Here is a 16,887-nt window from a genome sequence, read left to right on the forward strand (position 1 = left end):
TCCCAAAAAATTATACGTGTTTTGGAAATGTTGAGTCGAATTAGTCTAGAATCGGTTAATTTTATAGAAGAAAACCTTTCGAACAGCCTTAGTCCGTAAAGTTCCCACCTATCGGGCTGCGATTGGCTCATGTATTTAATCGTTCCTACAACGTAATTTTCGGTTAGCGTGGAACGTATCTAAGCGTTATAGGGGGGTCTACTGTATATATATATATATATATACACACACACACACACAATTATTTCTCCACACACCCCAATACAGCACCCAGATTTTTATATATATATCAGGATCAGGACCTGAAATCTTGTTTCTGATGCAAAAATAAAGTTTGCTCCGTGTGCACCATACTTTCATCATAATTCCTTTCATGCAGAACATTACACTATAACAGAAGAGGCAGCTTCTGTTAGAGCAGTTCAAACCAAAGAAATAGAAAAAGATAGGGAAGTACTTCTAATAGAGATAATTTTACCTTAAAAAAATAAAGATATTTAACAAATATAATATGTACAAAATTATTAAATTTATTCTTACTGTGGTGTTCTCTTGAATAGCTGCATTAAAAATCTGGTGGCTTCTTGTGTCACTTCTTTATATAAATTATCAAAATGATAACGTACATAAAGAACATTACTTGTAGTTTCCACATCATTTTCACCATGAAAAGGAGATACTCCACTCAACCTGAAATAATTCAAAATTACTAAATGCATGCAAAAAAAAAATTATCACAATTTTTTGGCATAACTCATTTAATTTTATTTTTCCATTAAAATTATTTTACCACAAATAAAATGAAAATATTTTTTTATGTAGCAGATATTAAAATTTATTGCAACAATAGAATGTTACTTACAGAATGTAAGTCAAAACTCCCACGCCCCACAAATCACTAGCTGTGCTTGCATCTTCTTGTTTTAATATTTCAGGAGCTGTTTAAAAAATAATAATAATTAATTACTATTATTTTGATTCATAGTTATATTCAGTTACCATCCTTCCCTTAACTTCTTAGTGCCCATAAAGATTCTGTTTTGGCAACTGATTTTATTAACTTTGCAATTTGTTTCAAACATAACCCCTATGATTGGTGAGGGATGTCTTTATAACTAATATTGTAATTTCTATAATAAAATTTTTTTATATTTTAGTTTATATTAAATTTGAATGCAAAAGAAATTTTGGATTATTAAGAATTTCAATTTCATTTTAAAAATAAGTAACAAATCTGAAAATATCTGAGAATCATTAAAAACTAATAAATTTTTTTCTATTCTGAAGTGCCACTTACAGGGATTTTGTCTGAGAGAGCAAAAACAAAGGATTTAAATCAAATAACTAAGCAATGGATTCTCTAAAATTATGTTCCTTAAACAGTTATTTTTCTACTTATACTATCTTCATTTATCTTTTACTCTCACAATTAATAAATACTTGTAGAAAAACAAAACAGTAAAAATTTCGACTACTCTATAAATCATGGTGTTATATAAATTGTAAAGCACTTAAAGTATACATCTTTAAGAAAACTAGAGGGACAATCTTATAACATAAGGATTATAGTTGTTCAGTCTAACAACTACAGGATGGGCAAAAGTAACCATACATAAGCTCTGTTTTGTATTTTTGCAGGTAACTAGGAAGGATGTTGTTAATGTTCAATATGGAGGAGAACATTGAAATGGTGCTGGTTGTTGGAACCTAAAGTTGCTGTGAGGTCACATTCATGTTCTTGTTGGCATTGTTTACTAAAAGCCCTCAAAAGAGTACTCAACAGCTGTCATTGGAGACCAATATTAACTGCAAAAACATTTGCCATATCCTGAAGATAAACAATACAAGATGATAATAGATGATCCAGACTGGTCTTCAATTCTGTGAACAGCTGACAGAATCAGGGCTGTGGAGTCAGTAGACCAAGCCCTTGACACTGACTCTTGCCTCTAAGTAATTATTTAAAATATACTTTGATTAAATTAATCCAGCATGGCATTTTATCATGACCAAGTGAATTATCAAACATTCCCATTGAAATGAATGTTAAATTCTGTCAAAAAAATAGTACTTTATCATCAACTATACATTCATTAACATACAAAATGTTTTCTATCTGTGGTTATAGTAAAGTATTAAACCCGTAAGTAATACTAAATTTAAAACCCAAGTCTTCTTAGCCATTTTGTATGGATCTTCTGACAATAAAAATTTAGAATTAGCTATTACAGATTACTTGAATATAAATTTCCAAAAAAAAAAATCAACAGTAATTAGTGATATTGTAAGGAACCAAGTCTGAGCGTTATTTTAGTTATTTTTTATTTTGCTTTTTATTCTATTTTTGTTTGGACGAAGGTTTCCTCACCAATCATCTTATAAACTTAAAAATAGAAGAAAGAGAATCAACTCATCGATGAGAAAAAGTGCCATAGAAAAAAAAAACTCGCGCACACTTGCGTTCCCAAGCAGAAAAAAGTAAGTCTGCACCGAGAAAGAGGGGGGGAGACCCCACAAGCACAACTTAGGAACTTGCTAAACCTTAAAGAATAAAACATCCTGAAAAATTGTAAAAAAGAATAATGTAAAAGGTTAGTGAGTATTGTCGGGAAATAGGCTGCCAGGCAGAAAGGAAAAGTTGACTGTTAGCAATAAGTATGTAAATGAGGGGAGTGATCTCACTCAGAATTGTGACGTCACCTCACAGTATAAAGACCAAACCTCAAGTGAAGATGGCCGAGGTGAGCTTCTGTTATCAACAAGCATGGTGAGCTGTGTATCAGCAAACGAGAGAGGTGTGTCCGATAGGATAAAGTGGTTCCAAGGCGATTTTGAAGTTATTCAATTTGTGGATCGAAGATTAGAGAAAGTCTTGAGGAAAAAGGTTCCTAGTATATTGAGGTGACGATTAGGACCTTTAATTCATAAGAATTATTGTACATAAGTTAAGTCTTTGAATTTTTTGTCGAGTTTCAAAGGGGAATAGATTTAAGTTAGCAAATAGATTGATTTAAGTTTTGTTGGGTTGATTCTTATTGATTTTTTCTTTGAATAAATTTGTTGTTGATTGTTACTAGAATTGTTATTAAATATTGAATTTTTGAGTTTGACTAACTTTGCCATTATTTAATTTGATGCACGCTTAAAGTCCCGGCCTGGCACATTAACGCAAATTCACATAAAGTACCCATTAGGTAACGGCTATTTCCAGCACAAAGTTGTGTCTCTAAACGTACAAGGCATAAAAATAATATAGTACTTTACAATAGGCAAAGATCATGAAGTAAGAGAATCATCATAAAATATGATCTTACATTACATGGAAATACATTAAATCACATAGACACAGGCATGTTAATCTCCTACAAGGTAAGAAAGAGATTAACATGCCTATTAGGAGGTTAATGTACAGTTTTTTTATTATGTATTTGAGTCAGTAAATGGACTGACTCGAATTCTGCAGCCTTATACAGAATATATGAAAGCATATCAAAATTTCTCTGCCAACATTTCCTTCTCTGACAGGGCAACTTTCTACATACATGGAGAGTTCAATCATCAAAATTTGTAGTATTGGTATCATGGACAACAAATTACAAAAGAGATGGGAAGTGATAGTCTATCAGCTAATGTACAGGGAGATACTGAAGAACATTGTGATGTCATTGGCATTGAATGAGGAAGGATAATTCCCAGCATTCTTCCAATATGATGGAATACCACCCAATTATGGTGAGGTGGTGCAACAGTGGTTAGATTAACAGTTTCTGTGGCGTTGGACTGTACACAAAGTTCCACGAGTGACCAGTACGGTCTCCAGACTTCTTCACTTGATTTTTATCTGAACCATTGCTTGAAGACTTTTAGTGTACTAACAAAAGATTTGAAACCTTCTGCATGTGAAAACAGGAATCATTGCTGCCTGTGCCACTGTATTACTGGCAGTGATGTGCACACTGTGTGATGTCGGTTATATTGAAAACATCACATGAAGATTTAGCACTGCTATTTATACCATTTTGTATCTGTTTACTATAATACAGACAATTATGTGCATGTCTAAGTATGATGAATTTTGCTCCATCTTATATTAAAATAAATTTATTCTTATAAAAATACCTTTGCTTTATAAAATTATTATTAGTTAAAATCAATAAAAAAGAATAAAATAATAAAGAAATCTCAGATGTAATTCCTCTTCTGGCCTCTTTCTATGGGCCTTGCTATCCAGTCTGTATAAAGTATCTATGAATGCTACAGATTATAAGTTAGAATCTTAAAATCTTTTATTTTACTACTATAAATTTTAAATTTTGATTTGAAAATTATTGCACAGTGTAATAAAAATCAAATATATAATTAAAATTATATTAAGTCACATAATTATATAATACATACCTAGATATTCCAGTGATCCACGAATATTTACCCTGGCTCCTTCTGGTGGAATACACTGTGCTGAACCAAAATCTACTAATTTAACATCAAGATGATGTTGATCTGTTAGTACTACATTGTCAGGTTGCAATTCTAAATAGCAAATGCCTCGGAAATGAAGATATTCTAGAGCATCTAAAACCTAAAATAGTAATATAAATTCAATTATATAAGCATACATAAAATACATAGAAAAATATGTTTTATTTAAAATTAAATGTTTAATGGATTCAAATGTAAATATGTTGTCAGATTTATCAAAATGAAAATTTCATATTATTTTACAAATATCTAACAACCAAACATCATTAGAATCTTGGTTACTATGTATTCAATTTATATTAAAAAAAAGTATTTTTAAAAAGGTAACTTTTAAATGTTAAGTGTAATGTAAACTTTAAGTATTGATATTTTGTTAGATCATTTCTTAAATTTTATGTAAAAAAATATAAAAATATTAATTTGTTTCATTTTAAATTTAGCATTAATACAAATTACTACTAAAAATATAATTTTTCAGCAAAATTTACTTATTTTTGCTAGTTCACAATTTTAAAACAAAAAAAGATAAATAATTAAATTATGATTAAAAATTCATATTTGCTTTTTAATAAATATTAATTTATTTAAAAAAATGAACATGATTATTATTGCAAATATTAATTTAAAAAAACTACCTGTGTGACAACTTTTGCAACCATTTCTTCTGTATATTGATGACGGCAAGAAAAGTATGTCAGAATATCCATTCCTGATAACTTTTCCATAATGAATATTGTTGCAGTTGGATTAGTGCTTGCCATTTCTAGAGAAACAATTCGTTCATGTTTTAATGATCGTAGGATGTCAAATTCATGCAGAATACTGGATTCTGTTTGTGGTGTTTTTTGCAAGACTTTAGCTATGAGTGTAGTATTTTTTTGCTTCACCCATACTTTAACTGTAATGGAAAATCTTCCCCTGAAAAATGACCATATTAAAAATTTATTTATTTTAATATATTTTAAATTAAAACAAAGGAATTGAATACTAACCTTGCAACTTCTGATACAAAGTTATATAATTCAAGGGGATCACCTTCAGTCAATTCTATTGGATTATCTTCTAAACTATAATCCAAATTAGTAGATTCTAAATCATCTAAAAATAATTCTTGACCTCTTTCTGTCATTTCTTGCTGATATTTTCTTGCCTTACTAATTTTTACCTTTGGTGATCCTGAAAAAATGTCTATAATTATGCCAGATATTGATTCTATCTACTATTTACTGACTTAACAATCATAAATTACAATTATTTTTGTATTTATGTAATTATTATTGTAATACTGTAATTGAAATCTATTTTGATTACAGTATTACAATAATAAAAATAATACAGATTACAATAATAAATTAAATTAAATCTGTTTCTATTGATTTATTTTTACAAAGACACAAATATTTATATAAATTAACAATGATTAATCTGAACCAATATAAAAAAAAGATTATTTCAAAATGAAGCATTAATTATGAAAAAATTAATGAATAAAACTAAATATTTTCTAAAAGTATGTATAATTCTTTTGCTTAAATAAAAGTATTTTAATTTATAAATTTAAACAAATTTTAAATACCTGTTACTAATGTATTACATGGTTCTGATGGTTGACTGTAATCTCCCCAGCCAAATCTATTCTTTGCAGCTAATCGTAAATAATATGTGGATGATGGAGTTAAATCTCTTATGACAAAGAATTCATGAGCAATATTTTTGGCTGCTTTTGACCACTGGTCTTCATCTGTAAAGAAAAATTAAAATAGTTTCTGTAGACTAATAATTTTCTATTTATAAATAAATTGCAAAATGCTTCAAACCCTAAATTCAACATTTTTATATTTTTGTTGTCAGTTTTTTCCCAGTATAATCAGTTATATTTTGAAAAATTTTAATTATTATTAATTTTTTGAATGTTAAAAGTGAAGTTATATGAATTACATATATTTCAAGTTTTTTGATTGCATTTCTTCAATTTGATATTTTTACATTTATTAATTTACTAACAATAAATTCGAACAGAAAAGAGGAAAACTATTTAGTTTAATCTATTAATAAAATATTCACATTCCAAGATATTTTCTCATCAGATAATAACAAAAATTTGAATAAAAAACTGAACAGTTTTCAAAAAAATTCCATTATTTGATATAGTCATAAGCCATATTCCATGTCCCACTTTTACTGCAACTTTTATTTTATTATATTATTTCTTAAAATGTTTTATTTTTTATGCCTTGGAATGCAAGTTTCAGTGATGTACTATAATTCAATGTTCAAATAACATAGAACAGAACAGTTTTTCAAAAAATTCTAACTTTCTACAAATTTTTGCCAAGACCTGATGATGAGACAAAATGTCTCAAAAAATGTTTAATTGTAATTAAAATTAAGGAAACTTTTAGTATTGTATAGAGTTTAAATATTTTTACAGGAAGACTTTTTCTTACTTTAATGACTAGAAAATGAACATAAAAACAACACAAGGTAAAAATTACTAATACTTAAAACAATGGTTCTCAACCTTTGAGGCTGCAGAACACCATTCATATAATTTTTATTACATAGAGCATTAGCATCAATATCTTAAAAAATTGATAAGCAATTCCATGTTTAATATTCTCAGGAAACAATGAAGCACTAAACTAATAAACTTTAATATACTGAATAAAATAGAAACATGGAATTATCTATGAATATAGCAATGGGAATAAATTTGAATAAAAACTTTAAAATCTTTTCTTTTGTGGAACACATGAGGTAGGTTTTCAGAAAAATGGTTAAGAATCACTGACTTAAAACAATAAAACAAAATGTATTGAAACAATTTGCCATTACCAGATAAAACTGGAAAACAACTAGGACTAGGTGTAATTATTCTAGAATGCTAACAGAAGACAGCGGCCAGATGACTGAGGCAGTTAAGACAACCTACTACTCTTGGATAAAAAGGACAGTTTTCCTGTTTTATCTATTTAAGTCTTAGTGTATGTTATTCTTTTCCTTATATACTGTAGAAAGTTCTAGTAAATTATACATATAAGAACTTCTTCTATATAATTCATACAGAGTTTATGGAAGCTATTGTTAAAAGCTTTCTTGTAAAATAAAGAAAAAGTAACTGAGAAAAGTTGATTAAGCTATAAATCCGAAATGAATTTTATGTGATGTAATGTCAAGAACATTTATTCTTTGTTTATTAATTTTATTAAATACCATACTGATTATACTAAAAAAGAATCAATATTAAAAAAATTTGGTCAAATTTAAAGTTTTAAAAAGAAAAAACAAATTAATATATATTGTTAAGAATGTGAGTCATTTGATGCAAATATATTTAACTTTTGTTCTATTAAAATTTTATTCATAAATTGATAAATAACATAAAATATCTTCATTTTACTTTTATAATTAAATTTTGATTAGAGAATAAAATAAAGTACTGTACATTACAATCTATAAGCCAACAACTACTGGATTATATTGGGCTATTATATTGTGATTATTTTAAATTAATTACTAAATAATTTATCACCAAGGGAGGTGTTAGGTGTCATCTCTTATTAGATTTAATATTTATAATTAATTTCAACATAATTAATATTATAATTAGTTTCGACAACAACAACAGAATTTATAATTAAATTAAATAATTTATAAAATTCTGGAAGAAAAGAATCAGTCCAGAGTGGGACATAATCGCAATATAATAGCCCAATATAATCTGGTAATTGTTAGCTTATTACATATTTACATCAGGTTTGTAGATGTTGGTTTATGTACAGTACATTATAATCTATTTTTTAATTATTACATAGAATGAATAAAAACTGAAACTACTCATACATTTTGATTAGGAATCAGTTATTTGATTTAGGATTGTAAATGCTTACTTTAAATCTGATTATGTAAATATACATATTATAACTATCCATATGAAATATTTTGTAAGAATTCTGTTACTTATAGATTTTAAAAATAGATTTGTGTTTATTCATATTCTTGTTAATATCAGGTAATTCTAGAATTTATCTTCAACCTAATAGTATCTTGCTATTACAGCAAGATACTATTTTTTTATTTTACTATAGTTAACAGTAAACCAATATCATAGGAAGGAATATTTTAAATCAAATTATGATATTCCTTCCTATCTAATGAAAAAAATATTCGTAAACCATTTTTAAAATAAAAAAGTTATTTTAATTTATAAGTTTAAAACTATATATTTTATTTCATAATTTTTAAGTAAAAAATTTTAAAATGAATTTAGTACTAAAACACCTTGCAGAACCAAAGAACTCCAGTAATTAATCACAGACAGAAGGATTAATGTTTTTGAACCTTTCCATGAATCTTCTTCAGGTCAAAGGTTTTGAATTGAAATGCTTTTCAAATTCAAATCTTTGACCTGAAGATCTGTAGAAAGGATCAAAAATATTAGTCCTGTCTGTGATTATTTACTGAAGATTTTTGATCTGAAAAGTGGTTTAGTACTGTATATTTATACTTTAGTCTGAAGAACTGTTGTGAATAGAAATACATATAATTTATTTTTACTGGTTATAACAATAAAATCAAAAATAGTCTCTATTTTTTATTTATATCTAAATAAAAATTAATATATTTTATTTTATTTTATTTATAATATTTACAAGTATTATAAAGAAGTAAATGTAAAATTATTTTTCTAATTTTTATATTATTTTTTTCTATAATAAAAATTAGCACAAAATATCTAAAATACATTTAAAAGTTTGATCAAATATTTTTAATATATGTATATACAACTAACCTGATTTTTTATATTCCAAAGAATAACACAAAATAGGAGAATTTCCATCGCTTTTTGGTGGATTCCAAACAGCATATAATTCTGTATCTGAACACTGTTGAACGGTTGGTGGCTCAGGATGACCTGGGACATCTAAGAAAAGTGATTCTTTTATTAATGTATAATTCTAACTTAAATTCTTCAGAAATTTCTGTGGAATGATTGTGAGATCAAGGATACATATTTTAATCTTCTTGCTATCTTTGAAATGCAGTTTTTGCCTAATATTAAAATTTAAAATAATTTTATTTGCCAAAAATATAAAATGTTTATAAATGAACTCATAAAGGAGTTGATATGATTTATTAAATACTAGTAGCCCAGGACACCCCCTAGTGGGTGTTCTTTACAAATTTCCATGAGGCATGGTTCCTTTGACTTTTTTGTTCCTATCAATACAGCTCCGTTAAAGTCCCAACGGTAAGATTTACCCTCTGAATGAAGGGATGGCGACCCCTCAAACTGTAGCCCCCCTGTGTGAACAATAAAGTCAAAGGAACCATACCCGTACGCACAACTCTTCGTGAAATATAAGACCTGAAAATTCACCTATGTCATTTCTGGTCATGTGACACAGTGGTCAAAAGGGAGCCTACTGCACGAACAAAAAATTAATGCACGCTCACCCACACTCGGGGGGTGTGCCCGAGTGCGCATTCGCAGGATAAGTTGTGGCAAACAGACAGTCATGTGACCCATAGAATAATTTTCGGAGGGCTATATCTCGGGAAGAGTCATGCGTAGGGGTATGGTTCATTAGACATTTATTGTTCGCACAGAGGGGGGTCACCACCCCTTCATTTGGAGGGTAAATCTTACCATCCCAATCGCGTCATATGGATCTATATTTCTACCTACTAAACATTCTATAAATACTTTAAAATAGTTTAATTTGTTTATTTATATTCGCTTGTAAACCTTGATTTTAAATGTATCTGCCATTTTTTCAACAAATTTCCCGTGAGTCAATGCGTGACGTTCACTGAGTCACAGGATGTTGTAAACGTGCAGCGCAAGGTTAATCAAGGCATATAATAAGGCAAGGCAAGGCATATAATAATTATTTATACCATTCCGTGGTATAAATAGTAAATTCCTATTACAAATAAAAATAATTTATTGTTAATTTAAAATCTTCGCTAGGGCACCTCTAGTGCCCGTTTTTGGCATACCGTTACGCGGACAGATACCCATTCAATGGGTTATATATATAGATACAGAGTATAAACAGATGTATTGATTGAATTGCTTTGGTTATGAAAAACACCCATTAATTATAATACAGAATTTTTTATATCAGAATTAATAATTGCTAGTATAGTGGAATCAGTTTATTGTAATTTGTCAGAACTTGTCTATACTGATAACAATAACTGATAAGTTTAAGAGGCTAAATAAGACTACAATTAGTGAAAATTCTTATTGACTTTGNCAGACACATTCCTCAGGCAGACAAACTGTAATATTTATATAGTATATTTTATAATAAATCTGATTCCTTACAATGTTTTTAGGATTCAAAAATTTATAAAAATTAAATTCTTTAATTTTCCTAAAATTATTTAATTAAGTTTTTCATTTGAAAAACCTAAAAACTAAAATTTTAAATCCAGAAGTTATAAATGCATTTCAATATAAAAGTTCTGAACAGAAAATTCAAAAGACAATTGTTACAAATGTGAAAAATACAGTTGAAATAGGTCAAAGTATAGACCATTAAGAAATTAACTATTAATAAGCATTTGTGACTGACAAACTAGTTTAATTGATGGAGGAGGTAGCTAAAATGTCAGCCTGCCATTCTGAGAGACTTGTGAGGATCTGACCTAAATACAGGCCTACAATGGCAATTTTAATTGATTATTAACTTTTTTACATGAGATAATGTACATTACTTATAGTACAGTAGAATCCAAATATCCAAGCCTGGATTAACAAAAGTTCTGCATTATCTGAGGCAAACTCATAAGTGAATACACTAACTATCCACAAAAAACCTTTATATATCAGTGTTGAAAACGTTAGTAGATATTGTAACAAACACAACACTGATATATAAAAATTTTTTGTGGATAGTTATTACTCTACACAGTGTTACAGTTAGAAGATGTTTTGTGAATACACTATTTTTCTTATACAGTAGAGTGTCATTTATCTGAAAGTCAGTTATCTGAAACGTCAGTTATCCGAAAATTCCAGTTGGCAAATTTAAATTTTCACTAGTGCTGTGGAACTGCAATCTTTGGCTATATCTTGGGCTACTCCAATATTTTTTTTGTTGGTGTGTGTTTTAGCTGGCAGCACTGGCACTTTTGTGTGGTGTTTTTCTGAGGACTGTGTGTCATACTGAATCAAACGTTTTTGATACTAGATTAACTTCTAAAGTATAATTTTTTTTGTTTTTATATTTTACAATATATTTATTTTGTTTGTAAAAAGTAAAGAAATAATTTTTAACAATACAATAGCCACGATTATTATTTTAAAAATTTTATGTTAGGCTTAACATTGACGAAAATTTAATGCGAAGCGACACACAACAGAGAAAAATTTTAACATGGGATAGGTTAATATATTTTTTCGTACATAATTGGTTATCTGAAAAATAAGTTATCCGAACAACCTCAGTCCCCAATTGATTCGGATAAACAATGCTCTACTGTACTATAATTCATATAAGAAAGTTTAAAATGGTAACATGTATCACAAGATGATTTCTGTCTGTTATCTTTTATCATTTTAATTTCAGTTTGAAACAAACCAGTTCTTATTAAAATGTAATTACCTATACAGTACATCAATCGTGTGAGCAAACTGATTTGTAGTCACCATCACCTTTGTAGCCTGTGTATAAAAGCTTAACAATAACTTAAAATGGGTGTAATAAGTATAAAGTAAGATTTATTATTTATTGTATTTGAAGATTATATGGAGTATTTTTGTGTTTTTGATGTGTTTTATAATTGTATAATACAATTTTAAAAATGTAACTACCATAATACACATTTTATTCTTAAAACTATGGTAAGTACAGTATATTAGCTTGTAATAAATTAAGTAAAAATTATAGTTTCAAAAATTCAAAACTTATAGCATCACTTTTTATGAACTTATTGTATTTTATGATAAATTTGTAAAAAGTGATACTATAAACTTTGAATTTTTGAAACTAAAATTAAAACAAAACAATAAGCTAGAACAGCGTTTCTCAAAGTGGGCGATAACGCCCCCTTGTGGGCGCTGGAGGCTTTCAGGGGGGCAGTAGAAGTCTCAAAGAGAATTGGGGGGCGTTAAGGAAATAACGCCCCCCAATTCTCTCTCTGCCCTTGAATATATAGAATTTCTGCCCTCGACGGCAGAAATTCTATATATAAAAATTTGACGGAATATATATAAAATGTTGACATTTTATATATTTTTTATTTTTTATTGAAGGTCACAACTTGAATATTTCTAACACATTGACTTTTATTTTAGCTCAGCGTTTCTCAAAGTAAGCAATAACGCCCCCTTCTGGCGCGATGAATAGATCTATGATAGAGGCAGGGTATTGAACGGTGACCAAAGGCAAAATTGGGGCTGATAAGAGGAAACATTGCGTTTAATGGTTTCCAGATGATGAGAACAATGTACAGTAAGGGCACAAAGTGTGAGATTCATAGAAAAGTTTTCGTAAGAATATTTCCAATCCTTTTCTCACACATGAGAAAATGGGTTAGGGGGCGTTGGGTATAACTTTATGGAACAAAGGGGGCGGTGGATCGAAAAAGTTTGAGAATCACTGAGCTAGAATAACAACTATGTAAAAATTGTTGTTTTTATATAAGATCAAATTCAATAAAGTGTAAAAAGAATCGTAAAAGTTATACCATATAAATCTTTTGTAGTTGTAATTTTTAATCTGAAATGGCCTTAGTCATCTATTTTATCTGAGGTAGCATCTACCTCAGATAAAATGGATGACCAAAGCCATTACCTCAGATAATCACAGTTTTACTGTACTGTATTAATTATTGCTTTTGAAATATCAATAGCATCTAAGTACTGCCAGTAATCTAATAGCAAATTTAGCATTTCACTTGCAAATTTTTGTTCAAAATACAAGAAATCAACTAATTATAAAAATTATAAATTTCATATAAAAATATTTTATAATTATATAGTCATATAAAAATTTCATATTATTTTACTATTTCTTTAAGTCATATTTGGTTCATTATTTAAAATATTTGCAATATTGTTTAATGCACTTAAGAACAATCATTGTTATTTGTTTTGTTTTAATAATATATTGATTTACTGAACATATTCATAATTTTAGAAAATTTAAAAGTGTTGTGTTCAGATTTAACCCAAATACATATATTTTGATTTATAAATATAATATGGAATCCTATTTACAAATAAATACATGCAACACTTACTGACTTTCTGAACGAAAATCTATTGGCTCGCGTACAATTTTTTGCTGAAATGTTACATCATCAAAAGCAGCTGGTTTTACATGACTGTGTCCTAAATGCCTTTCTGGTGTTGATGGTGGAGTATATTCAACATCATGAGGATATATCATGCGACTAGGATGAGTGAAACAAGAATCAAGTGGTCTTCGGCGATAAAATCTCCTGCATGATGCATTAGAATGCTGAAAGAAATTAATTGAATATTGAATCAAAAAATATTCAGTAAACTTCTTTGTAACATATAATAAACTTTTTCTAAAAAAATGTAAGAAAAAAATTCAACAATGCAAACTAGGTACAGCATATGTAATTAAATTCTACAAAAACCTCCCAAAAATCCAACAGGAAATACAATTACCAATTCTGAAACTTCTTTTCAAACCATTTGTTTTAACAGCTGCATTCGAACTTTCAAGGTCTTTTAGCTTGATGATGACCATTTAACAAATTACTTTTATAGATTTTTGCATTTTCTGATGGATTTTTGGGGGGTTTTTCTGTAACCAAAACATCAAATACAAAATTATAAATTTAAATTTATAATTTTGTATTTGATGTTTTGGCTATTTAAATATATCAATATGTTATAATGAAAATATACAATCTTTATATATCTAAGTGTAATGTCATTATTTTTCATAATTAAATAGTCCACACAGAATGATCAACTGACGTGTAGATTTATATCAATTACAATGTAAATTTTTAGCAAATATATTTTTAAATTGTTTAATTTTTATTAGTAAAAGTATTTATTTCAAAAGTATAATGTATAGAGTACTAATCCAATTGATTTTCACTCAAAAATTTCAGTTAAATGTTTTATTAAAATTTTCAGTGAAAGTTGATTTTGATATTAAGTACTTAAAGTTATAGAGAAAAATAAGTAATTTTTATATTTGAGGAAGTTTAATTTGATGCAGGAAACCAAAATAAATGTCCATAGAAAATAGTGAAATACAGCTGATTTGATGATGAACTATTAATAACATGACTAATTTAAACAATTTCATTAAACCTAAAAATAACAAAAAGTTATTAATTAGAAATACTTGATATCTACTATACAATATAACTTTTTAGATAATTAAATCTGATATACTGAGTAAATAATAAATCTTCTTTGTTGACTAATGATTCCATTTTATATTATCAATAAGACACTACTGCTAATAACTTTCAAGAAGTTAAATTTATTATAAAATGTTTTTTGAGACTATTTATGTCTCATCTTCAATTCATATCTCAACAATGACATTGAAAATCAAATACTGATATAAAACATAGAATAACTATGTCTTAAACAAAACTAATTTAAAATAATTTCTAAGCATTCTAATCATGAGATAATTCAAAACCTAATAAACAATGTTATTAGTATAGAAAGAACAAAAATAATTCAAATTAACTTATGTTGAATTATTTTAGTTCTAACCAACAACATTAAATCACCTCAAAATTAAAATGCTTAGAAATTTTTTAAAATTACATTTTTGTTGTTTGAATATTAATTAATTTCATATTTTAATATTTAATTTTGATTGGTTAGTGTCATTAAGCTTATTATTAAGGTTTAATCTGATAATGGGAAGTAAATAGTCTTGAAAAATTTTATCAAACAACTAGCTTACCCGTCACGTATTGCTGCAATCTCAGAAGAAACGAAATTCAAGCAAACTTGTTATGATAAAATTAAATTTACATTTTATCATTTTTATTGAAACTTATTATTATTATTATATTATTATTATTATTATTCATTTTCATCAGAAAAACATTTCAAAGCGTCGTTTCAATTCTATTTATTTATTGGAGTACTTGTGGATACATGATATTTTTTGTTTTTCCATCTATTGCGTACACGAATAAATCAGAAGGTTTACCGACGCGTGAGCTGGCCACATACAGTTGTACATGTGAGAAGTATGGATTCTTTAAATTTAGCCCACATACTCGCAGAGATTGTCAGAATTGTGATATTCCCCATTTATATATATATTTTTTAATCCTTTATAATTTTAATTATTTAATTGCTCCTTCCTCTCTTCCTTGGCATGTTGTGAAATTTCTGATAGTTGGATAATAAATCGTTTTATTGAAATTTGTATTTTTAAATTATTTTGAGTTGATATTAAAATATGGAAAAGGGGGATCCCTAGATCAGTAAAATAGGCAAATTTCCTTCTACAACTTCGGTTGTTGTTCGGGATACAGTTAAGGTTTTAACAAAGTTCGAGCGAATACATAATTAGCAAAAAAAAGTTGAAATAGTGATTAAACAAAAATTATTACAAATATTGTAAATAACAAATGCATATATAGAGATATTTTTTTGGAGGGGGAAATTGATTTCAAGTTGTGAAGACCATTTCGGTCTTCACAACTTGAAATCGATCGAACACACAGTAAAATGCTCGTATACCAGTGGCATACCGTGGGTGTCAGCCGCCCGGGGCGGAGGGAAATTTTGCCCCCTTATTTAGGTATTTCAATTTAAAAGACCAAAATTCAGTTTTGTCACAGAACAAGCAATGAAAAATTTGGTGGTAGTGCAGCGACCTGTTAATTTAAAATAGTTGTATTGGCTATTAATGGTGTATATGAACGCGAATGAATCGTACAAGTAAGAAAGAAAGAAAAAAAAGGTCAACAGGTTTCGCAGGAATTCCTCGGATGAAAAAGTTATTAGTTCACCCGGCGAGCCGATTCACTAGACGATACTNTTTTAATTATTTAATTGCTCCTTCCTCTCTTCCTTGGCATGTTGTGAAATTTCTGATAGTTGGATAATAAATCGTTTTATTGAAATTTGTATTTTTAAATTATTTTGAGTTGATATTAAAATATGGAAAAGGGGGATCCCTAGATCAGTAAAATAGGCAAATTTCCTTCTACAACTTCGGTTGTTGTTCGGGATACAGTTAAGGTTTTAACAAAGTTCGAGCGAATACATAATTAGCAAAAAAAAGTTGAAATAGTGATTAAACAAAAATTATTACAAATATTGTAAATAACAAATGCATATATAGAGATATTTTTTTGGAGGGGGAAATTGATTTCAAGTTGTGAAGACCATTTCGGTCTTCACAACTTGAAATCGATCGAACACACAGT

General features: G+C 28.0%; 1 protein-coding gene across 1 annotated transcript in view; it reads right to left on the reverse strand.

The window, feature by feature from the left end:
* LOC111633538 (obscurin-like) overlaps window positions 1–13,955 on the reverse strand; it is a gene marked incomplete at its 5' end in the record, with an annotated part of 27,860 nt that extends 13,905 nt beyond the window's left edge. The window contains 8 exons of the mRNA XM_023378120.1: window positions 541–690; window positions 863–938; window positions 4,399–4,579; window positions 5,115–5,397; window positions 5,472–5,655; window positions 6,056–6,220; window positions 9,272–9,437; window positions 13,770–13,955. Of these exons, the coding sequence (XP_023233888.1) occupies window positions 541–690; window positions 863–938; window positions 4,399–4,579; window positions 5,115–5,397; window positions 5,472–5,655; window positions 6,056–6,220; window positions 9,272–9,437; window positions 13,770–13,955 (1,391 nt within the window). The remainder of the gene's footprint in view (window positions 1–540; window positions 691–862; window positions 939–4,398; window positions 4,580–5,114; window positions 5,398–5,471; window positions 5,656–6,055; window positions 6,221–9,271; window positions 9,438–13,769) is intronic.
* Window positions 13,956–16,887: the final 2,932 nt, after the last annotated feature.

The sequence above is a fragment of the Centruroides sculpturatus genome, unplaced genomic scaffold (genome assembly GCF_000671375.1).
Source record: "Centruroides sculpturatus isolate CEXI.00-Female unplaced genomic scaffold, Cexi_2.0 scaffold780, whole genome shotgun sequence".
Classification (NCBI taxonomy): domain Eukaryota; kingdom Metazoa; phylum Arthropoda; class Arachnida; order Scorpiones; family Buthidae; genus Centruroides; species Centruroides sculpturatus.